At 46.0% G+C, this 24,443-nt stretch overlaps 1 protein-coding gene across 2 annotated transcripts; it reads left to right on the top strand.

The window, feature by feature from the left end:
- Positions 1 to 1,555: 1,555 nt before the first annotated feature.
- On the top strand, positions 1,556 to 19,919 carry SHISAL2A (shisa like 2A). 2 transcript variants are annotated; one of them, XM_087445922.1, is made up of 4 exons: positions 1,556 to 1,977; positions 7,057 to 7,196; positions 18,394 to 18,664; positions 19,612 to 19,751. In XM_087445922.1, exons 1-3 carry the CDS (start codon positions 1,796 to 1,798, stop codon positions 18,618 to 18,620), a joined length of 549 nt encoding a protein of 182 aa, XP_087302048.1. In that variant the 5' UTR covers positions 1,556 to 1,795; the 3' UTR covers positions 18,621 to 18,664; positions 19,612 to 19,751. The 2 variants fall into 2 exon arrangements, with proteins under 2 accessions (XP_087302048.1, XP_004438618.1); XM_004438561.2 differs by lacking the exon at positions 18,394 to 18,664 and having other exon boundaries at positions 19,612 to 19,919.
- Positions 19,920 to 24,443: the final 4,524 nt, after the last annotated feature.

The following is a 24,443-nucleotide window of genomic DNA, read 5'->3' as shown; positions in this document are numbered from 1 at the left end:
TGTACAATGGAGGTGTCAGAGTCAGTGGCTTTCAAACCCTTTTAACCTGACTCAAAATAAGAAATGCACTTTACATTGTGATCTGGTCCACAATGCACACAAACATAGGTAACTGAAACAAACATTTTATGAAAGAATACTTAGGGACCGGCCCGGTGATGTAGTGCTCAGATTCCCACACTCAGCTTCAGCAGCCAGAGGTTCACAGGTTCAGATCCCCGTCAAACCATGCTGTGGTGGCATCCCACATACAAAATAGAGGAGGATGGGCAAGGATGTTAGCTCAGGGCCAATCTTCCTCACCAAAAAAAAAAAAAGAAAAGATACTTAGCTTTACTATGAGCAGTGCACTTTTTCTATTCCGTTTAATTTTTCTTTTTTTAACGCTAGCTGTGATTCAGTAACTGATTACGTGGCCCACAGGTCCTTTTCAGCCCCAACAACCTGTGATTGGCTGAATGGGAATCATTGACAACTAAAGCTCAAAAGTCTCTAATCCCGGCTCAGTGTAATTGGGCGGAGCTGAGCACCTCTCAGAGCCGGTGTTTCCCCAATGCACCCTGAGAGGACAGACAGGCAGGCTCTAAGGGCTTCACATAGATCCCTTAGACTGTGGTCCTCCCACCCTAGTGAGAACACTGCCCTGTGACCTAGAAATAATTTGAGGATGAAGAGGTGTGCCGGCTCTGCTTCCTGGTGGGTGGGGTTACTACATCTGGGACATCCCCTAGCCCCTTGTCCTAGGCCAGTGTGGTCCTAGGCCAGTGTGGCAGGAAGTGTGACGCCCCTTGTCCTAGGCCAGTGTGGTCCTAGGCCAGTGTGGCAGGAAGTGTGACGCCCCTTGTCCTAGGCCAGTGTGGTCCTAGGCCAGTGTGGCAGGAAGTGTGACCAGGGGAGTGTGACAATGTCTGTGCGTGAGCTAGCTGCGCAGCGAAAGGAAGAGGCAGGCAAGGGAGCCAGAGGATGAGGACATTTAAAAGTCCACTGGAAAAGAGGCACTGTGAGAGCCCCAGAAAGAGCAAGGGCGTGAGAACTGTCTAGTTCCAGGTTAGAACCCAACGGGTTTAAGAGTCCTGGAAACGACTTCTCTCTGACCCGTAGCTCTCACTTATAAAATGAGTTTGAACGTCCCTGGTCCTCCGGGTTGTTGTGAAGGTTAACTGAGGTGGTATACTGACTCTACAGTGTGGTCGCCGGCTGGTCGCTCGGCTGTGTCCTGCACTAGCCTGGACTGCCCCGAGATTCCCAGCGCCCAGCACGGAGCCCAGCACCAGGCGGTGCTCGGGGCAGGAGTGGAATCGACGCCCGAGGCTTCGAGTCCCGCCCTGCCACCCTGGACACGTCGTGTCGTCTCTCTGAGCACCCAGCGCCCTCGTGCACAAACTGGGGACGCAGTGGGGCCGGAGAGGGGAGCGCGGTCAGAGACACGCGCCCGGGCGGCTCCCTCCTCCCGACCCCGCGGGTCGCCCCCCGCCCCGCCCCGCTCCCGCCCCCTTCCCGCCGGTCTCCACCCCCACAGCTCCTCGGCACTCCTCCTCTCTCTCCTCTTCGTCCTCCATCTCCCCTCCTGTCCGCGTCCCTGGTCGCCTCCCTGGGTCCTCGGGGACTCCAGGTCTCACCGCTGCGTCTCCGCGCCTCTCGCTGTGTCTTTCTCGGTCTCTGTGCGTCAATCTCTGCCTCTCTCTCTGTGTCCCTCTCGGGCTGTCTCCGTCCGTGCCTCGCTCCCCCGCCGCCGTGCCCTCCTCTCGCCGGCCGTCCGGTGGCCCGAGGGGGCGGCGGGCCCGGCGCGGACGCGATGAGCGGCGCCTGCACGAGCTACGTGAGCGCCGAGCAGGAGGTGGTGCGCGGCTTCAGCTGCCCGCGGCCGGGGGGCGAGGCGGCCGCCGTCTTCTGCTGCGGCTTCCGCGACCACAAGTACTGCTGCGACGACCCGCACAGCTTCTTCCCCTACGAGCACAGCTACATGTGGTGGCTCAGGTACCGGCCCTGGCCCTAACCCCGCTAGAGCTTAGCCCCCTCGCCCCACCCTCAGGCCCAGCCGCCTGCTAAATCCTCAGTCCTCATGTCCTCATCCAGGTGCACACCCCAGCATCAGCACCAACCCCCACCCAGCCCTTAGCCCCTCAGGCCCAATACTGACCTTTGCGCTCTCGCTATCACTAACCCAACTCCCCCTGCAACCGCTTCTCAGCTCCATTCCCCTATCCTGACCCTCTCCATTATTTAGATCCAGGCTTGAACCTCACACAGCAAACGTCATCTTCCACCACCCAACCCCAAATTACATACCAACCATCTCCCTAACAGCAAACTCCCATCTTCCAACGTTCACAGGAAACCCAAACTCCACCCTCATCCAAGTGCCCACAAGGGTCCCCTTCCTAATGTCAACACCAACCTCACCCCTGACTTTACTCACTCCCCAATTCTGATCCAGGCCCTTACTCTATCACCAGCCCCAACCTCCCCCTCCATCCTCCCTGCAACCCCACCTCAGCACTCTTCCCCCACCCCTACTCCAAACATTCTCTAGGCCCACAGGAAAACGTCAGCCTCAAGCCTTAATCCTAACCTGATGCTACACCCCAACTCAACCCCAGCCTCAGCCCAGCCTCATATTTCGTCATTCTTTCAGCCACTCCTTACTGAGCACTGAGCGTTTGACAGGCCTGTGGTGAGTGCTGGGGATGTACACCACTCCCAGCTAAGGCAGAAGACCTGGGGATCAGAGCTGCCTCTGAGTTTATCATGAGACAGTGGCATAGTGCCACAGCAGAAGCCAGCACAGGCTACATTAATAGAAGTGTACTTTGGGTGAATTCCCACCCACAGGTCCTCAGTCTCCCCACTTGTTCAGGGAAGGAGGTGGTTAGGACAGTGCTGACATTCCTGGAACCTAAATGTGGGGCTGGGAGGGCAATAGGTCTCCATCCTTCTGGGTCTCCAAAGGCCTCACTCAGAAGATAGGACCTGATCCTGAGCCTGATCTGGAAAGCAGACATCAGCAAAAATGGGGTGGGCCATCTCAGTAGACAGTGATTTTCCTGTCCCTGGAGGTATGTGACCAGAGGCTGCATACCCTCTGGGTGTGAGAGGACAGTCTGCCACTAAAACTTCTCTGAGCCGCTGTCTTTTCATCTATCAAATGGGAAGGATGATAAGTCATTGCTGTGATTTCTGACTAGGGCAAGGACCAAATGAGATAAAAAGGTGAAATCAACTTGGCATATGCCACTGACAATTACAGATATTATCACTTTTTCTAGACTGCTCAATCCATAATTCTAAGGGATTTTCAGATGGCCTGGTTTTCAGATCCTGCACATTTGGCTGCTATCTGTAATCTGCTATTTGTAACTGAGGGAATTATATTAATTTACTATTCTCTGTTCATCCATATATTCATTCATTCATTATAGCCTTTGTGTTGTGCCAAGTGGTATGTTAGGCATTGGGGACACAGAAATCAATTATTCCCTACCCCTGAGGAGCTCACAGTCTGTTCAGAGAGATACGACATGCACCTAAAGTATAACAATGGAGTAGTTTTTGAAGACCCACTGTGTACTTAGCACTGACCTGGGTGCTGAAATGTGACAGCACTGACCTCCCTTTGAGGTATAGAGACAGTGTAGAGCCTTGGGGCTGGTTAGAACCCTGTCCAAACCTTGACTCTGTCACTTAACAGTTATGTGAATTTGGGCAAATTATTTCCAAGTCTCTTTTTTTATCTTTAAAATGGCAATAGTAATACTCGTCTCGTGGAATTGTTGTGAGGATTAAATGAAATATTGCATGTGAAAGTGACTACTGCATATAGTAGGTGCTCATTAAAAGGGAGTTCCCTTTCTCTGGTTCATAGGTGGAGAAAGTGAAGCTCCGACTATGAAAGTGAATTACCCAAGATCTTCTAGCAATGTCATAGTAGACTGAGATTTAAAGAACATTACCTAGAACCATCCAAGGGCTAGATGCATTCACACATTCGCAACCCTGGCATGTCTTCTCTCATTTTACAAGTGAGAAAACTTGAAAGAGGTTGAGTTACTATCTGAGAGTACCCCAGTGAGAGGAAGTGGCAGAGCTGGGATGAAAATTCAGGCCTCTCTGGTCCCAACCCCAGCTACCCCCTCACCACCCAGCCGGGACCTCATTCGTCTACCACCACTCCCTTCCCTATATACCCCTTGTGGTCCCTCCTGTTGCCTTGGACCCTCTTGATGTGTGGAGTGCTTTAGTGGCTCAGACAATGAGGTAGTGGGTTGAATGGAAGATCTCTGAGGTCACATTACACGTGAGTGTGCTCCAATTCCAGACCCCAAGGGCTGCTGAAAGGTTCTAGTTTGCAGGGCTGACTTTTCCTGGGCTTGGACATAACATGGTTCATAAACATCACAGGCAGTTGCAAAGTGGAGGAGGGGAACCAAGGGTCCTCAGGACAGCTAGGTGATCAGTGTACTCCACACCCTGAAACAGCCCTTCTGGCATGCTCCTATCAGAGACCCACCATTGCAAGGTGGAGACCTTGTTTTGCTCTTGACTCTATTTGGCCCTTTGCATTAAAGCTGGCCCTTAAAAACATAAAAGTCTCCAGGTAAACACTGTTTCCTTGGATAGTGCTTAAGGAGAACTGCTGTCTTTAAAAGCATATCTCAGGATGTGAAGACTCCCAGTGGAGAAGCAGCTGTTGCTATCACATGTCTGGTCCACTTTCCAGACACCCTCTATCAGTAGTTCTGTTTTTTTTTAACCAAAGACAGCAGCCTTGCTGGAGGGCAGAACTGGTGATCAGGCACTGTATCTACACATCTCATGTAATCTTTATGGACACCTAGTGAGATAGGAACCTTTACGAATGAAGAAAATGAAGATGGAGAGGTGAAGGATTTTTCAGCTTATATGTGAGAGAACCAGGATTCAAACTTAGAAGTGCTTGACTCAAAAGCCCTAGCAAAGGTTAGACTACCCCTCCAATTCTTTCCTAGAGGTCACAGGCGGTTATCTATCTTTCAGAGTCATAGATCTGTGAAATCCTAGAAGGCTAGTGGCTCTTCATCCAATTGCCCACCCAGGGCAGGAATCCCTAACTTCACTGAAAGGTGTACTTGCCCAGGTGTTCTGTGCAAACCCATCCAATGATAGGGAACCACCACCTCTTGGGGCAGTACCTTCACCATAGGACAACGCTGATCATTTAAAGTTCATCTTATACTAAGCACAGATTTTCTCCTTTGGAGCCTCCCCTGTTCCCAGCTCTATCCTTAAGGGCTGGTTCCTCTGTTCCCAGACCGTCAGAGACAGTGCCTGCTCCTTAACTGACCACTGCTCTGGGATATATGCCCCCAGCTCTCTTACCCCCTCCTCAAAGGTCCCTACTTTTAGAGGGCCATTTCCATCCAGCTGCCCACAGATGTCCCTCGAAAAGGGTGGGGTCCCAAGTCTCCCAGATAACAGCCTGATAAACAGTGAGTATATCTCAAAAAAGGAAATAATGTTTAAATAAAGTGCTTACAAGAACTAAAAAGTACTACATGCTCAATGTAGGAAATGTAGAAAGCACGGGAGAAACAAAAAAAGGAAAGAAACCATGGGAGATCCAGTGTCTTAACTTGGGTTCTCAGAAAACTCAGAGACAAGGATTTGAGGGCAAGTAGTTTATACGGAAAGTGATCCTAGAAAACACTGATAGAGGGTGGGGAAGTGAGCCGGGGAAGGGACGGAGCTAACAATGATGTGTCACCAAGTAAGTCACCCCTGAGGGTCACTGGAGCTTAAACCTGCTGAACTCTGCCAGACAGTGCAGAATGTACCCCTGAGTCATCCCACCTGAGGGTCAGGAAGCTGGGTGTTTACATCCAGCATCTGTCAGTCCCTGGTTGTGTGCAGTGGGAGAAGGGAGGCGTTAATTTTCCTGTACTTCTGACCTGCTCACTGTGCAGACAGAGGCTGTTCTAAACCCAAGAAAGCCCTCAGATAAAGAGATACAGTTGCTGGCATTTGAAACTCTGGCCAGAGTGTTCGACAATCATAAGACACAATGGAACCTGGACAGGACATCCAGCCTGCACTACACCCAGAGACAGCCTGTTAGCATTTCGGTGTATTTCCGCCCAACCTTACATATGTATGGTTATGTATATATTTATGTTTATTTTTATTTAAGTTGGGGTTATGCTATGTATTTAGTAGTGTGTCCTGCTCTTTTCACTTAACATTATCTCAGAATTTATCCTTGACCTTAAATACTATTTGAAAACATGTTTTTAATGGCTCTATACTATTCTATGGCAGGGGTGTCCAATAATTTACTTAACCATGGGAAGAGGAACTCTCCAAAGCTCTAAGGTGTTTTGGTTTAGTTTAAATTAGCCATCAGCTAGCTGGGAAATCAGCCATCAGCTAGCTGGGAGCAAAATCCGGCAGAAATGGCAAAGGCAGGAGTCTGGGGCTGGAGTTGGGGGGGTGGGGGGAAAGCTGGAGAAGGAGCTGTAGGCAGGAAGGGCACACAAAGCCTGGTGCCAGCCTCTCCCCTACTATTGGGAGAACATCTCACAGTGCCTGACACACAGTAGGTACTCAATAATCTGTACTAACTGCCTACTATGCTACGTGGTAGCACTGAGGCATGTCATGTTACATATGTGGCCAGTACTTGGCATATAGTTCATGCTCTTTCCCATGCTTAGGCACAGAAAACCTGTTTAAGACAAGTGGAGGGCCGGCCCCGTGGCTTGGTGGTTGGGTGCGTGCGCTCTGCTTCTGGCAGCCCGGGTTCGGATCCCGGCGTGCACCAACGCACCACTTCTCCGGCCATGCTGAGGCCGCGTCCCACATACAGCAACTAGAAGGATGTGCAGCTATGACATACAACTATCTACTGGGGCTTTGGGGGAAAAATAAATAAATAAATAAAATTAAAAAAAAAAAAAAAGACAAGTGGAGACAGGACAAAAGTGGGAGCTGGCTGATTCCTATGACACCTACAACACTTCTCATGTAACATGCTGCCTCCCCAGTCCCTCCCTGACACTCGGCTCCCTTATGGTCTCTCCCCAGTATCGGCGCTCTTGTGGGCCTGTCCATAGCAGCGGTGGTCCTCCTGGCCTTCATTGTCACCGCTTGTGTGCTCTGTTACCTGTTCATCAGCTCAAAGCCCCACACAAAGTTGGACCCAGGCTTAAGCTTACAGACTACAGGTAAGAAAGAGCCCACACGATTTCCTTGTCTTCAGCAGGCTAGCACCTTCCCAGAGAGGAGATGTTTAGAAATGATGTTTGAACATTTGCCTCATGAGTGTTTCTGGAATATTTGGAAGCAGCAGCACATTTCTCAGGAGGTTCCTGACCTGAATATTTCCATCCCAAACTCTTCATGTGCTCAGTGTTTATCAAAGTAATTTGATATAGTCAGCATTCTATTTGTCACACAAAGATTAATCCATCTTGTGGATTTTCTAAGACAGTGTTTTAATTCTAGCCTTAGGGAATGGAAATTGATTTTAATATTACCCCAAACAAGATGGAATTAATAAGACAAATTTGCTGCTCCCCAAACTCAGTTTATTCAGAAATTAAATACAGGTATTTTTCAATAATCTGATGTTCTGGACTACCCCTTCCTTCATTAGCATAGGCCATCTAGAGCCTCTAAGGGGCCAAAAAAAAGTGTTGCTTTTTCACAAGTCTTTATTGCACATATTTTTACAACCTCTGCAAAGTACTGTGAAAGATACAAGTCCCCACTGGCAAAAAATCTTTCGGTATAGTTTGGTAGACAACACTCAAAATGGGTATTATCTCCATTTAACAGATGAGCAAATCAAGGCTGAGACAGATTAGATGACTTACTCAAAGTGTCACAGCTAATAAATGTAGGGCTGAAATCCAGCCCATGTCTTTCTGCCTTGCGTCACACTCTTCTGCCCACCACACTGGGTCTGTGCAGGTATATAATGAAGCACAAAATTGTTTGATGCTAAATGTAAGGAGAGTTTCAAAAAGGAGAGTAGACTTAGTATTGAGTTAGTGAAGGAGTTGGTTAGGCAAAATAGGGGAGAAAAGGCATTCTCAGAGAGGGTAAATAACAGGTATGTGGGCAGGATTGAGTGAGACCTATGCAGTGACAGGGTCATTCACCTGGGGCACCACAGGGATAAGTCCAGGCAGGATGGGGGAGGAATTTAAGCTAAACAGAATCACCAAGGGTGGCACACATCACGGAGGGAGAAGGGGCAGGCTGGGTAGTAGCTCAGTTTCAGAGAAAGACAGAGGGCTTTTTCATTTGTAAAAGATTAATTTTCCAACTTAACAACAAACTTGTGCAACAAAACAAGAACCCTGCTTAGATCCTGATGACTATGAATAATCCTGCTGTGGCTGAGCAGTGAAAAGTAGGAGGGATGACTTTTTGGGGTGGAAGGATTCATCTGGCTCCCCTCGGAGTCAGGAAGACCTGGGAGGCAGTAGCAGGGGAATAGGAAAAAAACCTGAGCATAGACTCAGCCTAGGAGAGACCAGAGAGCCTAGGCTTCAACTTTTACAGAGAAAAAAATCATAAAAGTTAATGAAAGGCATAAAAGAACCTGACTGTCTGGTGAGATATGGCATGGATGTGGATAGAAAGGCTCAATATGATAGCCACGTCAGTTCTTCCCAAATTAATCTATAAATAAAAATCTCAACAAAAGATTTCATGGAATCTGTCAAATTAATTCTAAAATTATTCTAGAAAGTAAAGGTGCAAGAGTGAACAAAACAATTTTGGAAAAGAAAGAAGAGGAGAGACTTGCCCTATTAGGTAATAGGACATTTTAAAGATATAAGAATTCATCAGTTTGATATTGACACAGAAAGTGACAGATAGAATTGGGCAATGCAGTGGTCCTCAACCAGGTGCAGATTTGCTCCCCAGGGACATTTGGCAATGTCTGGAGACATTTTTGGTGTCACAATTGGGGAAGAGGTGCTACTGGTATCTATTGCTGGAGGCTAGGGATGCTGTAAAACATCCTACAATACAGAGGACAGCACTCCACAACAAAGAATTATCTGACCCAAAATGTCAAAAGTGCCAATCTTGAGAAACCCTAGGATAGAAAGAGAGTCCAGAAAGAGACTAAAGTATAAGAATTTGAATAAAACATTTAATTTACAAAAATAAGGGGCAAATTTGCCTACATCAAATACAAGTAGACATTAAATACAAATAATACAAAAGACGCCATACAAAAAGTTAAAAAACAAGTGATGGACTGCAAAGCTATTATAAATATAAATGTAAATACATATATACAGTCAATCATCATTATTCACAGTTTCCATATTTGGGAATTTTCCTACTTGCTAAAATTTATTTGTAACCTCAAAATCAATACTCACAGTGCTTTTGAGGTCATTTGTGGATGTGGACACGCACAGAGCAGCAAAGACTTTGAGTTGCCCCATGGCACACATTCCTAGCTGAGGTTGAACAAGGCCACGCTCTGCCTTCTTGTTTCAGCTCTCATACTGTAAACAAGTGTCCTTTTCGCAGTATATTTGGTGCCAAGTTTCTGCATTTTTGTGATTTTTGTTGATTTCACTGTTCAAAATGGTCCCCAAATATAATGCTGAAGTGTGTCTAGTGTCCTAAGCATAAGAAGGCTGTGTTGTGCCTTGTGGAAAGAATACCTGTGTTATCTAAACTTTGTTCATGCAGGAGTTATAGTGCTGTTGGCAGTGAGTTCAGTGTTAATGAGTCAACAATATATATTAAATAAGGCGTCTTTAAACAGAAACACACACAAAACAAAGTTAGGTACTGATCAGTTGACAAAAATGTGACCAGAGGCTCATGGGAATCTACCCATGTATTTCCCCAAGGAGCAGTGATTCAGTATTCGCTAACTCAGTGTTTGCAATGACTTTATAGACCATAACTACTGTGAATAATGAGATTCAACCGTATATAAAAGAGAGACAGGATTGGTAACCAGAATATATAAGCACACTTGTAAACAAATGAGAAAAACGTAATCCACAAAAAAAGAAATACACGTGAAAAGATGCTCAACCTTACTAATAATCAGAATACAATTTAAGAATGACATACTTTTTTTAAACAATTATATTGGCAAAAGTCAAAAAATATTAATGGTGAGAAGGTTGGGGGGGATGGATACTCTCATATACTACTGGTAAGAGTATAAATTGGTATAACCACTTTGTAGAGCAATTTGGCAATATCTATTTAAACTAGAAGTGTATACACCCTATAACTCAGTACAGTAGTACCCCCTTATCCATGGGGGATATGTTCCAAGACCCCCAGTGGGTCCCTGAAACCGCAGAGAGTACTGAACCCTATACACACTATATTTTTTTGTATACATATATACCTATGATAAAGTTTAATTCATAAATTAGGCACATTAAGAGATTAACAACAGTAACTAATAATAAAATAGAACACTTATAATAATTTATTGTAATAAAATTTACAGTAGATCTTAGCAACCTCAGCATATGATTTTTTTTCTTTCCTTATTAAGTCAAGAACTTTCACCTTTTCACTTAGAAGAAGCACCTTACAGCTTCTCTTTGGCGTATCCCAATTGCCAGCGTCATTACTCTTGCACTTTGGGGCTGTTATTAAGTAAAACAAGGGTGACTTGAACACAAGCACTGTGATACCACGACAGTCGATCTGATAATCAAGACGGCTACTAAGTGATTAACAGGTGGGTAGCGTATACAGTGTGGATCTGCTAGACAACGGGATGATTCATGGCCCTGGCTGGGGCGGAGAGAAATTTCATCACACTGCTCAGAACAGTGTGCAATTTAAATCTTATGAATTGTTTATTTCTGGAATTTTCCGTTTAATATTTTCATACTGTGGTTGACCGTGGGTAGCTGAAACCATGGAAAGCAAAACAGCGGATAAGGGGGGACTGTAATCCCACTTCTAATTATCTGCCTTAGAGAAATAGTTGCACGAGGAGAGATGGATATCATGTAAAGATGGATATCATGTTAGCTTGTTGTATTGGAAACAAACTAGATGTCCATCAGTAGAGGAATAGTGAAATATGATAGAGCAGTTAAAAGGAATGAACTAGCTCTAAATAGAGCATCTCATCTGCTCTTCACAATGACTGGGCAGTATAGATCTTATTACTGTCCATTTTACAGAGGAGGAAACTGAGGCTCAAAGTCACCTAGTGAGTGAGTGACAGAGCCAACTCAACCTCCACCCTCCTTCCTCTCCTTATCCTTGTGCTGTGAAAGCGAAGTCCCTGCTACGTGCCAGACACTGAGATGTCACATGCACTGTCTCACCTAATTTTCCCAACTACCCCAGGGAAGTAGGTGTTAGTATCACCCATTTTACAGATGTGAAAACCAGGTCTCAGAGGTTAGATGACTTGCCCATGGGGTCACAGCTTGTAAATTGTGGAGCTGGAATTCAAATACGGGTGCCTCCTGCCTCCAAAGTCCTACTCTTTCTCTCTTGCTAGGCCGGGTCTGTGGGATGCTCCTGCTTGTGTCCTGCTCCCTCGTCTCTCCCCACCCTGTCCCCCGCAGCCTTTCTGACTCAAAGGGAACACATTCATCCCCTGGCCCTGTGAATGAAAGCCACCCTCCGACCTTTCACTGCTCAGCCACCAGCTGGACTTTTCAGTCGCCAGGGTTTGAGACAGCTTGTGTTCTTGTTTTTTGCTTTTCATTTTTAAGATGGAATATGCGTTTCCTGACCTTTTACTAAATGATAGCTTTCGGCTCTCTGCCTTTTGCCCAAACTCAGCTCTTAGTTCCTTCCTTCTCTTCTTCTTCACTTAGTGCTATCCTCTCCTTTTTCTGAACTCATAGCATCAGCCCAGAGCCTCTTGCCCCTCTTTCTACATCTGAGACAGTTACAGGCCCACTATCCTACATTCATCAGCACTTTACCCTTCACACAGACTTTCATTTCTGTTTGCTGTCTTCCCCTTCAGCAAGACATGTAGAGATCATTAGCCCCATTCTACAGCAGAGGAAACCACGGCTCAGCCAAGGAAAGTGAACTAGCCAAGTCCACACAGCTACCGAGCACGTGTTGCTGGGATGTCAACCTCGATCTCCCCAACTCTAGAGCCTACACTCACTGCACTGTACCTCGGGGTCCTGACATCTCGGTGTGGGGGCAGGGGCAGGGTGGGGAGTGCCTTGGCAAAAGCAGAGCAGAAGTGGAACAGAGTTTTTGAAAACAGGCTCCTTCTGCTGCCCAGGCGTTCTGTATTGTCCCATCACCCCCACCCCCACCCCCACCCCATGCCCCAAACGTGGGATGCAACAAAGACCCTAACTGTCTTGCTCTGGTACTTTGTGAGGATCTAGCTTGGTCAGAGGGTGATCGAGGCCCTGCTGTTGTGCCAGGTGCTGTGCTAAGGACTTTAAATACCTCATCCCATTTAACCGCTCAACTACTTTGCCAGGTGGTTATTATCAACCTTATTTTGCAGATAAGGTGAGTGAGGTAAGCATGGAGGTGATATTCCAACCTATGTACATTTAATAAGAGACCAAAAAATGGGGGAAAAGTGATAGACAAGAGTTCAGTTCTCATTCTCCTCTGAAAGATGTTGGTGGGAAGATCATTAATCAGCCATTCTCATTGCCTCACAGGGCTCTAAGTCTGATGCTCTCACTGTACAGATGGGGAGCTGAGGCCCAGAGAGGGGTAGTCATGTGCCCAAGGTCACCCAGCCAATTGGTGGCCAAGCCTTTGCATCCTGGGCCAAGGATCTCTCCCTGCAGCAGCCCCTTTCACCCTCCAGAGAGGGTTCGCTTGCCCCAAAGCCCACTGCTTTTTAATAAACCACATTTGGGGAGGTGGGACCTAAGAACCAAACAGGCCTCAGTGATGAGTTAGTCTTGGCTCATCTCCAAGCAGGGAGAGAATTGAGAACTTTCCTGGCTGGTCACCACAGGCTAGTCCCAATTTCAGGGTTGAGGAGCCCAGGCAATGGGGGGATTCACCACAGAGGTCCTTGGAGAAGGTTTGGAAGGCACAACCCTGGGCTGGGATGTCAGAGAACCAGGCTCTAATCCTGGCTTTGTCACTCTCATCGTGTGGCCTTAGGCAAGTCACTTCTCTCTGGGCCTCAGTTTACTCTGCAAAATGTGTACAATAATACCTGCTAAGAGAGTAGTAAAAACTAGAGGTGATGCTTAATAGGAGCTGATTACTCTCTGACACATGGTAGCCTGTAAACCATTAGTAGCTCTCATTTTAATTATCAGACACTTAGATTTTTACATGTTAGTTTCTTCAAAGAGTCTGTTAATATCAAAGATTAGTGTTAATATCAGAAATAGGAACTATGTCTTAAATGCCTTTGTATGCCCAGGACCTAGCATAGTTCCTGCCTATACTAAGGGAATGCTTGCTCTGTGGAAAGAGTCCAAGTTTTGGAATCAAGCAGAATGGGAAGTGAATCCTGGATCTAATACTTAATAGCTGTGTCAATGTTGACTTTCTCTGTCTGGGCCTCAGTTACTTATTTATACTATGGAAAAATAATACCCACCTCAGAGAGTTGTTAGGAGAATAAGATAAGATTGTTGTACCAGCACATTTTAGCCAAACATGAATCTTATCGTAGCTTGAAGATTGAACTTGGGATATTTGTCTTTAGGCTTCCTGCTCTCCCAAGTGCCTCTTGGCTAGCAGCTTTTCAAAGATGGGACCCCCTCCCCGCAGGCTTCAGGCACCATTGTGAGACTTTATTAATGTCCATCACATATTAGCCAAAGGAAGAGGCAGAAGTATGTGTAATCGAGAGTGGGACCACTGCCTAATCTGCTGGTTTCCCTGCAAGGCTAGGATTGTGGAGGTGAAGGGCCTAGGATACACATTTCAGGGAAGCACTGGGATCTGGGAAAGAGAGTCATGTGAAAAAGACACAAGTCTTGTGGGTCCACAAGCTCAGTATGAACCAGCATTGTGATGTGTCTGCCAAAAAAACGATGAGTGGAATCTCAGGTTCCATTAACAGACGTATAGGATCTGGAAGCAAGAGAGTGATGGTTCTTCTTTATTCCCAGTTGGGTAGAACACACCAGCCATCACATCTCAGAGGTAACTTTCTAGCATCTCTGGCACAGGTTCCCAATTTTGAGTTCTAGTCACCTGAGGGTCCCCAAATATAGCAATTAGGATTCTTGAGCAATTTCCAATATTTCAAAGGTTTTACTGGGACCAAGTTTCTTTGCTTCAAGCTAGAATTATATTAGTTCAAGGGGGGTAATCAGCATGGGCTCTCTCCTGCTAATCAGAGCTCTTTGATTAATACAAAATGGAAAAAAAATTAGTATTTAATAAATGCTTTTATGTAGAGAGAATCCTTTAAAACTTGGAATTCAGGGGAAAAGAAATAGAAAAAAGAGGCCAGCCCTATTTTCTACCCCATTTTATAGAATGGTAACTGAGATCCAGAGAGGAGACTGGGTTAGCCCAAGGTAGCACAATGATTTAGTATCAGAATGAGGATTTGAGCTAAGGTTTTATAGCTCCTAGAAGCCTAAGGGCTTCCCCAGAGCCCTGACTGCCTGCTGCTCAGAGCCCCACACTTTAAGGACTTTGACCAATCAGAACATGATCAGAGTAGGTGACCAGCTCAGTCCGAACCAGGTCATGTGAGTATCAGCAGAAGAGTTGGGGACATTTGGCCTTGAGCAAAAGAGTCTCAGGGCTCACAGTCTAGCACCTCAGATCTCTGCAAGGCTGTCCTGGGGCATGAGGAGAAGACATTTTGTGAGAAGCCAGAGAACAGAGCTGGGATCAGTGGCAGAAGCCATAGGGAGGCAGATGTTGACTCAATAAAGGTAGACCTTTCTTAGAATAGACCTGGAAATACTCCTGTAAAGATCACCCTCATCACTCTGGGCTGTATTTGGTTCATCAATTTGTAACTCTTGGTTTAAAAAAAAAAAACAGCACCCCCAAGCCTGGAAGGTAATCAGGAAAAGGCTAATTGTGGGATTCAGCTAAGGAGATTCTTGCACTGAATAGAAGGTTGAACTAAACCCCTGTACCAAATGGAATGCCTTAAAATGCAAGCTTAAATAACAAAGAATCCCAAGGAATCTACAGAACACACACACGCAGAGACACACAAAACAACTTCCTGGAACTAATAAGTGCATTTAGCAAGCTCATAGCATGTAAGGTCAGAACCAAGCATCAATTGTATTTATATATGTTAGCAACAACAATTGGAGACCAAAATTAAAAACACATTAATACCATTTATAGTCACTCCAAGGAAAGTGAAATACTTAAAAAAACTAACAAAATATGTACAGGATCTGTATGATAAAAACTACAAACTGCTGATGAAGGAAACCAAAGACCTAAATAAATGGAGAGACATGCCATGTTCATGAATTGGAAGACTCACCACAGTAAAGATAAAAGTTGCAGCAGATCTTTTGTATATATAAACAAACTGATTCTAAGATTTATATGGAAAGACAAAGGAACTAGAATAGCTAAAATAATGTTGAAAAAGAATAATAAAGTTGGAGGAAATCACACTACTCGATTTTAAGACTTACTATATAGCAACAGTAATCAGGACAATGTGATATTGGAAGAGGGACAGACACATAGATCAAGATAGACTCCAGAAATAGGCCCACATTGTAAGTATATCCAACAGATTTTTGACGAAGGTACAAAAGCGATTCAATGGGGGAAGAATAGTCTTTCCAATAAATAATGTTGGAACAACTAGACTTCCATAGGTAAAAAAAATAAACCTTTACCTAAACCGCACGCCTTATACAAAAACTAACTCAAAATAAATATAAACCATAAAACTATAAAACTTTTAGAGGAAAACAGGAGAAAATCTTCATGACCTCGAGTGAGGCAAAGAATTCTTAGACAGGGCACCAAAAGCACAACTCATTAAAAAAATACATTGGTCATTGGTCTTCATCAAAATTCAAAATTCTTGTGCTGCTAAAGACTCTATTATTAAGAGATGAAGAGACAAGCCCCGTACTGGGGAATAATATTCACATATCCAACAAAGGACTTTTATCCAGAATATATAAAGGATCCCCTAAACTCAACATTAAGAAAACAAACAATCCCATTAGAAAATGAGCAAAAGACTTGAACAGACACCTCACTGAGGAGGATATACATATAGCAAATACACACATGGAAATATGTTTCACCTACATTAGCCATTAAGGAAATGCATATTAAAGCCACAATGAGGTACCCCTTCACCTGTCAGAATACTAAAGTAAAAATGCTGACGATACCAACTGAGGACGTGGAGCAGCTGCATCTCTCATACATTGCTGGTGGGGATGTAAAATCGTATAAGCCACTTTGGAAGACAGTTTGGTGTTTTCATCAAGAAAAGATACTTAATATATATGTTTCCTATTGCCAGTGTAACAAATTACCACAAACTTAGTGGCTTAACATAATAGAAATTTATTCTTTCACAGTTTTGGGGGCCAGAAGTTCAAAATCAGTTTGACTGGGCCGAAATCAAAGGCTTCAGGGAGAATCTGTTCCTTGCCTCTGCCAGTTTCTGGTGACGGTTTCAGCATTCCTTTGCTGGTAGCCGTAGCACTCCAATCTCGACCTCTGTCTTCACATAGTCTGTGTGTGTCTGATTCCCTCTGCTTTTCTTTTGCAAGGGCACTTGTGATGGCATTTAGGGCCCACGCGGATAACTCAGGATAATCTCCTCATCTCAAAACCCTTAATCACATCTGCAAAAACTTTACCATATGAGGTAACATTCACAGGTTCCAGAGATTAAGACCTGATATCTTTGGGGGCCACCATTCAGCCCACTATACCATACAAAACAGCAATCACACTCCTAGGTATTTATCCTAGAGAAATGACAATGTAGGTCTACACAAAAACCTATACACAAATGTTCATTGCAGCTTTATTTGTAATAGACAAAAACTGGAAACAACCCAAATGTCCTTCAGTGGGCAGATGGTACAACCATACAATGGAACATATGCAGCCATAAAAAGGAACAACTATTGATGCACGCAACAACTTGAAAGGATCTTAAGAGTATTATGCCGAGTGAAAAAGCCAATCTCAAAAGTTGTGTACTATACAACTCCATTTATATAACACTTCTGAGATGACAAAATTATAGTGATGGAAAACAGGTTAGTGGTTACCAAGAGAGGTGTAGGAGGAAGGTCTGCCTATAAAGGGGTAGCATGAGGAAGTTTCTTTGTAGTGATGGAATAGGCTTTTTTTTGTGTAAGGAAAATCAGCCCCAAGCTAACATCTGTTGCCAATCCGCCTCTTTTTTTACTGAGGAAGATCGGCCCTGGGCTAATAGCCGTGCCCATCTTCCTCTACTTTTGTTTTTTTTGTGTGGGACGCCTGCCACACCATGGCTTGTTAAGCGTTGCGTAGGTCCATGCCTGGGATCCGAACCTGTGAACCCAGGGCCACAAAAGTGGAGCACACGAACTTAACCACTATGCCACTGGGTCAGCCCTGGAACAGTTTTTTATCCTGATTGTAGCAGTGGTTACATAAATCTACACATGTAATAAACTTTCATAGTACTATACACCCAAAAAAGTGCATATAAAAACTGGTAAAACTGAATAGGATCTGTAATTTAGTTAATAGTATTAAATCGATGTCAATCTCCTAGTTTTGAAATTGTTCTATGGTTATGTAAGATGTTATCAGTGGGGAAAGCTAGATGAAGGATGCGTTAGAACCCTGTACTGTTTTTGTAATTTCTTGTGAGCCTTAAATTGTTTAAAAATAGAAAGCTCCAAACATAAAAAGTAACTTTATTGACTCTGTAGGTGAGAAGTCCAAAAGTAGGGTGGGCTTTAGGTATGGTTTGAATAGAAGTTTACAATGTCTTCAGGCTTGTGGCTCCATTCTCTGAGATTCTCTCCACTCTGCCCTCTATTTTGTGTTGGCTTACTCCTCAGACTGACTTTTCTCATGGTACTAAGTTGGCTGCCAGCAGTCCCTGGGACTACGTGCTTTTTGTTCCCTTCTAGTCAGGAGGAGAAAGAGGCAGCTATCTCTTCCTTTAACCAGAAAAAAACAAAAAAAAAAGGCCTGAGCTCTACTCTGATTGGAGCACCGTTGGTCATGTGCCCACTCCTAAACCGATCGCTGTGACCAGGGAAATGCTATGCACTGATTGCCCATCCATGTGGCAAAGGAATGGGATTACCTGATTGGCTCAGTTCAATCAGGCCCCACTCCTGGAGCTGGATGGGGCCAATGTCCCCTAGATATAATTTTTATTATCAAGTGGGAAGAGGTGGAATGGATGTTGGGTAGCCAACTCCAATGTCTAGTACAACTTCTTGAAATTCACTCTTCCCTTGGTTTCAGATGCACCATTCTTCCTGGATATCCTCTATCAATGGGTCTTAAAGCACAGGAGTTTTCTAGACAGAGAAGGTATAAAGTGTCATTCCAGGCAGAAGAAGCAGCACAAGCAAAGACCTAGAGATGTGAAGGAATGGACCTCTTTAGGAAACAATGAAAATTTTGGTGTGGCAAAGCATAGAGTTCTTGAGGGAAGAGTAGTTAGTAACAAAGCTGAAGAGAAGGGATGAGATCAGTACATGAAGAGCCTTGAATGCCACCTCAAGGATCACAGGTAAGGGAAGACACTGAAGGCTTTTGAGAAAGTAAATGGATTCACTTGACCTTAGAAAGATCTCTCTGGCTTGAACCTGGAGGATGGGCTGGAGGAGGCCCACGTGGAGGCTGTTCCAGTGATCTGGGCAGAAGAAGATGAAAGCCTCACCTAGGGTGGTGGCCGTGGGGATGGGGAGAAATGGGTGGATATGGCAGATGGTGATTTGGTGGCATCAGCAGGACCTGGTGAATTGCTTGGCTTTGTGAAGGGGTTGGGGAGAAGGTGTAGGAGATGATTCACATTTCTGGCTTGAACACTTGATACACTTTTTATCTAAAAAGGCAGGAATGCTCAATTGTGGCAAATGCTCCTGATAAGTCAAGGGAGATAAGGATTTATAAGTGACCATGGGAGTTAGTGACAAAACATCGTAAAGTATGTTGGGGGCAGAAACCAAGTAAATTACAGCAGAATAAGTCATGAATGGAAAGTGGGGAATAATAAGGGCAAGTGAGCTTCCTTTCAAGCTCAGATATAAGAGGAGAGAATAAAGCAGTAGATGAAGAGAGTCATGGAATCTATTCTTAAAGCAGAGAATGTTTTTAAAATTTCCAGCACTTCTCTGCATACTAGCTGTGTAGCAAGCCTGTATCCTCATCTATAAAATGAGTTTTTAATAGTACGTATCTCATAGGTCTATGGTGAAGGTGAAGTCTTCATATTCCCTAAATATTGTTTGTTGTCTGTCTTCTCCACTAAACTTTAAGTTCATGAGAAACATTCACAGTTCCTAGTGCACAATGTGGTTTATCATTAATATTTGTTAAATGAATAATGCATTTAAGACTCTGAGCACAGTCCTGCCCAAGGTAAGCCCTCAGGGAAGTTAGCCAGGGTGTGTGATCCTGGTGGGGAGGAAGGGGCTGCAGGAGGAAGCCGCATGCCCCCAGCTTACTGTTTTCCAGACCCGGAGGATGCGCCCCCTGACCGCCAAGGTGGGAACATGGGCAATTCGGTGGAGGTGCCAGGAGTGAGCCTTCTCGGACAGAGTCACCCCTTCCTGAGCCCATGGCTGGACTGCAACAAGGAACAGGCTGTGGACCCCAAACACCTCCTCCAGCACTGCTTCATGGCCACAGTGACTGCCAGTGACATTCCAGGCAGCCCTGAGGAGGCCCCTGTCCCCAATCTAGACCCATGCGGACCAGCCCCATAAACATCCAATAAATGTCTCTGCACCATCCTCTTCTGGAGTCTCTTTTTGGTGAAAGGTGGGAGTGGGGATGATCAAAGGGACTTTGGAGACTAGCGGGATAAATGAGGGCTTTTCCCAGCAAACCCACCCAAGTCCTGCTGTGGACCCAGCTATACTGCTCTGCCTGGCCTACTGTGGGCCAAAGAGAGTTTAGACATGGGTCCTGGGTAAAATGGTTAGTAACAGCTCCATGCCATCAGGGAGAAGCCTGGGAGCTGTGGAGGCTCAGAGGAGCCCCTCACTTAACCTGGGGAGTCGGAGAACTCTGACTTGGTCTTGCTGCCACACAGCAGGTGTACTTAGGATACCTGGGGAGATGACCAGGACCCAGAGGCAAGTGACTCCTGCCTCTCCTGGAGTGAGCCCCTTGCCAAGGAACAGAATGAGAGGGAGTGTAGAGTACACAGGGCCCAGCCATGTTTAATAATCATTCAGTTCCTTAGGTGGATGAAAGAGTGATTGAACGGGTGAGGGAATGAATGGTTAGCGGACCCAACACAGGCTCCACAAATGCACTTGGCCACTTCCTAACCCCATGTGGCCTTGATAAAGTCCCTTAGTCTCCCTTAGCCTCAGTTCCCTTGTTGGGTTATGACGAGTGTTCAATAAGATGATGGATACGAACTCCCTTCATAAACATGAAAGTGCTTTTTAACACTACAGATGGCTGTTTTTCAACATAACATAGTGAGTAAGAACAGGGACTCTGGAGCCAAATGCCTAGTTCGAATCCTGTCCCTGGCTTTGCTTGCTAGGTAACATTCATGCTTCCATTCTCTCATCCAAGCAAGCGGGTATAATAGTAGTACCCACCTCATAGGGTTTTGGGGAGGATTAAATTACTTAGTCCAGGCAAAGTACTTAGCACAATGTTGGCAACTACATCTTAGCTTTTTTTTTTTTTTTTTAATTTTTTGTTATTAAGATGATGGCAAAGGAATCTTAGGGCAAGATGCTGACTGCAACCCCTCTCTCCTGGCTGTTCTCATCCTAACTTTGGCGGTGGCTTTAGGCTTTGCCTTGGGTGGGCGAGGTGAGGATCGAGGAGACTCGGTAGCCACTGAAAGCAGCCCTTGACATTTCTGACAGTGACATGAGCTGCTGCTGGATTTGGCAACAGCGAAATGGTCACTCTTAGGTATCTGTGCATGGGGCCCGAGCCAGCAAAGGGCACAGGATGGGGTGGCGAGGCAGGGTGTCACCCACAGAAGTGCCCTGGGCTGGAAGTCGAGAGACTTCGGTTTGGGTCTTGCTTTATTTGTTGTCTCATGTGCATGTGTGTGCTTGTGTGTGTCTTTTATTTTCAGCTCCCTAAACCCAGCACCTTTGCCCACTTATTGTACATTCAGTGGTGTCTATTCTGTGCCAGGACCCGTGCAGTTTACCAGAAACAACAGGGAATCAGCCACAGCTGCTGCCCTCAGGGGCTTCATATGGAGGGTGAGGCAGGCGCACAAAAGGGCAGTGGGCCCAGTGGGGCCCTTCACGCAGCTGGAGGGAGGAATATGTGATGCCTGAGCTGAATCATCAAAGATGAGTCAAGGTTTCAGTTGAGACAAGGTCAGAAGACATTATAGTCAGAGTACAACCTGTTCAAAAACAGTGAGAGAGCCTAGCACAGCCCAGGAACTGCAAGTTATTTGTTGTAGAGAGAGCTTAGGGCACTTGTGTGTGTGGGGTGTGTATGTGTGAGTGTGTGGCAGGAGTGGTGATAGGTGGGAGATTTAGTCGCTGACGCTCTGTGTGACCTTTCACAGGACAGATCCCGTCTCTCTCCTTGGTATCCCCATCAGTGAAATTCAATTTTTCTCTGAACTCTTTCTATGCTAGGCCTTTTGAGAAGTTACATGGAAGAATCCCACACTGCCCTTGCCTTTAGGCTGCTCACGGTATGATAGTGGGAGATGATCTATAAATTCTAAAACCTCAAGTAGTCATCAGTGGCCTAAGGCAGGGGTTCTCGAACTTCAGCCTGCACAGAATCAGCTGGAGGGCTTGTGAAAACACGGATTGCTGGGCCCCCCTCTCTGCCCTTGGAGTGTCTGATTGGGTGGGTCTGGAGTAAGTCCCCAGAATGTGCATCTCTAAATAGTTCCAGGTGATGCCAGTGCTGCTGGTCTGGGACCACCCTTGGAGCACAACTGGCCAGGAAGAACAAAGAGGACTCAGAGCTGGGGAGGTTAAGAGGAGACCGCACACTGAGCGGGGCCCTGAAGACCCGGTAGAACTTCCTCAGCAGGAGCCTGTGTGTCTGGGGTGGGGATAGGTGGAAAACAGAGTGTGTGTGCTGCCTTTGCAGACCTACACGTCCCAGGCCCCACAGAGCTCGTCCCCATGCCCCATGTTCAGCTTCTCTTGTTTGAATTCAATCAGTCCTGAGAGCCGGCTCTCACTGGGGTTGGCCTGTCTGAGTCCTGCGTTGGAAACAAACTGCCCACCTGTGCACCTGTGCAGTGGGAGGCCCCTCCCCCAGGGCAGCCGAGGAGGAAGGAGGCTGGGTGGGCTGACGCACAGACAGAAATCGTCTGAGCTCACCGCTGCTCCCAAGCACACATCGACCGGCAATTTCTTGCAAATTGCTTTCCCGGTTATGTTCAGAACGTGTGTGTGCCTGCCGGAGAACACACACTCGCGGGCACAGTGAGAAGGTGGCTGGGTGGGGAGCGGACTCCAGATGGAGTGCGGGCCCAGTCTGAATCTTCAGCCGAGAGTTAGGGAACTGGTGAATCTTAGAACTTGGAAATGTTAGAACTTTCCACTCACCTTTATAGCACTCCCGTCAGGTGGTTTTCCAGCCTGTCCTCAAACATTCACGTTTGTTCGTTCCTTCAACATTGATTGGACAGTGATTTTCTGCCAGGATCTGGGCTGAATGAAGTCCAAGTCCCTGTCCTCAAGGAGCTCATGGCTATGGCATCTACAGGAAATCCCTAACCCAGCCAAAGGCTTCAGGGAAAGCTTCTTAGAGGAAGTGATACCTGAATTAAGTCTGAAGGACCCACTGACAGGTGAAAGGGGGTTTGTGGTACAAGATGGGGAACAGCATTCAAGGCAAAGGGAACAGCATACACAAAGACCAGAGGTAAGAAAGAGCAAGTGGTGATTTCAAGGAACAATAAGTAGTTCAGTTCAGTGGACACCATAGTCAAGGTGGGGAATGGTGAGAGATGAAGCTGGAGGGATATATGGGCCAAGTCCTGAAGCCTTTGCCATATAATGGGCTTGGGCTTTATCCTGTGGGCAAGGGGGAGCCGTGGGAAGGGGTTTTAAGCATGGAAAGGAACTGGGCACCTTATGTGACAGCTTGCTCTCACATTCTTCATGACATTGAAGTGAAATTTGCCACCCAGGAGCTCTGTTTTTGAGGCATATTGAACACCTGCCCCTTTGGTTCCTGAAACCTCAGAAGTCTGAAGGTCAGTGATGGCTCGTGTGCCCACAAGAAATGGCTCAAGCCCTGGACATCTCTCCTCTTGTCAGGAGGCCATTCCACCGCCATTCATGACACTGCTCTTCCTGGTCTATGCCCAGTTAGCTCAGGGGCCAGAGCATGGGGCAACTGAGGCCCAGGCCACAGGCCAGAGCCCAGGAGAGCAATGTGCCTTGCTCTGTCCCAGAGATCGGGGAGGCTCTCATGTGTGGAACACTCACAACGGTGTGAATAGCTCCTGGCATGCCACGTCTGTACCTCCCAGGATCAAGGCCACCCAGAGTGGGTCCACTCAGGGAGTGCTGACTGAGGACACACTGTGGGCCCAGCACTGTGACAAACCCAGTAGGATAGAAGACGCAGCCCTGCCCTTAGGGACTTACTCTCTAGGGATGAAGAATAGGTTTAAACCATGAAAACCCCAGACAGCAGTTGGAGAGAGTTCGAAAGAACTGCCAAGCCGTGGAGTAAAGCCATTAAGGTTGCAGAGATTCTAAGACAGGAGAAAAGAAATAGTCTGGAAGCGTTTGTGGAGGAACTGGGGGTTGAATTTGACCTTGATGAACCATGGCAATATTTTAAGGGTCTCAATGAGGTAGAGGAAGTGTTTTATAATGTCAACTTTATATTTAAAGAGAGTACCACTGTGGTTCCAAGGGCTTTGGACAAGTAGACCATTCAACAGCCCACCCCCAGCCATAGTCATTCAACAAACACATTAATATTTTTTATGTGCCAGGCCTTGTCCTGAGCTCCAGGAACAAAGAAATGAATCAGTCATCAATCTTGCCCTAAGGGAGTTCTGAGGCTATTGGGCAAAAACTGAAGGTTAAATAGACAATTATAATAGTCTTCAACATTGATTGAATGCCTTTCAATGCCTTCAACATGGCATTGAAAAATGCCATGATTTCTTTATTCAAGCATCAGTTGAAAGATGGCTTACCACCAAGACAGGCTATGCTAACCTCATACACGGCGTTACATTAGTGCAATGTAACTGCCACCTCTCCCGTCAAGCAGCGGGATGTATTTTCCCATCCTTTGTTTCTGTGCTGACTTGGTGACTTGGTTTGACAAATAGCAAGTGGCAGAAGTGACACCGTGCTACT

The sequence above is a fragment of the Ceratotherium simum genome, chromosome 22, assembly GCF_057802395.1.
Source record: "Ceratotherium simum simum isolate JZ-2026a chromosome 22, ASM5780239v1, whole genome shotgun sequence".
Lineage (NCBI taxonomy): Eukaryota > Metazoa > Chordata > Mammalia > Perissodactyla > Rhinocerotidae > Ceratotherium > Ceratotherium simum.
Note: the sequence above shows the minus strand (reverse complement) of the source record. Positions and strands in the feature narration are given on the sequence as shown.

Excerpts from the sequence above, each read along its gene's own strand:
- SHISAL2A (XM_004438561.2), top strand. The coding sequence starts at position 1,796 with ATGAGCGGCGCCTGCACGAGCTACGTGAGCGCCGAGCAGGAGGTGGTG. Across the intron at positions 1,978-7,056 it reads AGCTACATGTGGTGGCTCAG|TATCGGCGCTCTTGTGGGCC; the intron begins GTACCGGCCCTG and ends GTCTCTCCCCAG. Across the intron at positions 7,197-19,611 it reads CTTAAGCTTACAGACTACAG|ACCCGGAGGATGCGCCCCCT; the intron begins GTAAGAAAGAGC and ends ACTGTTTTCCAG.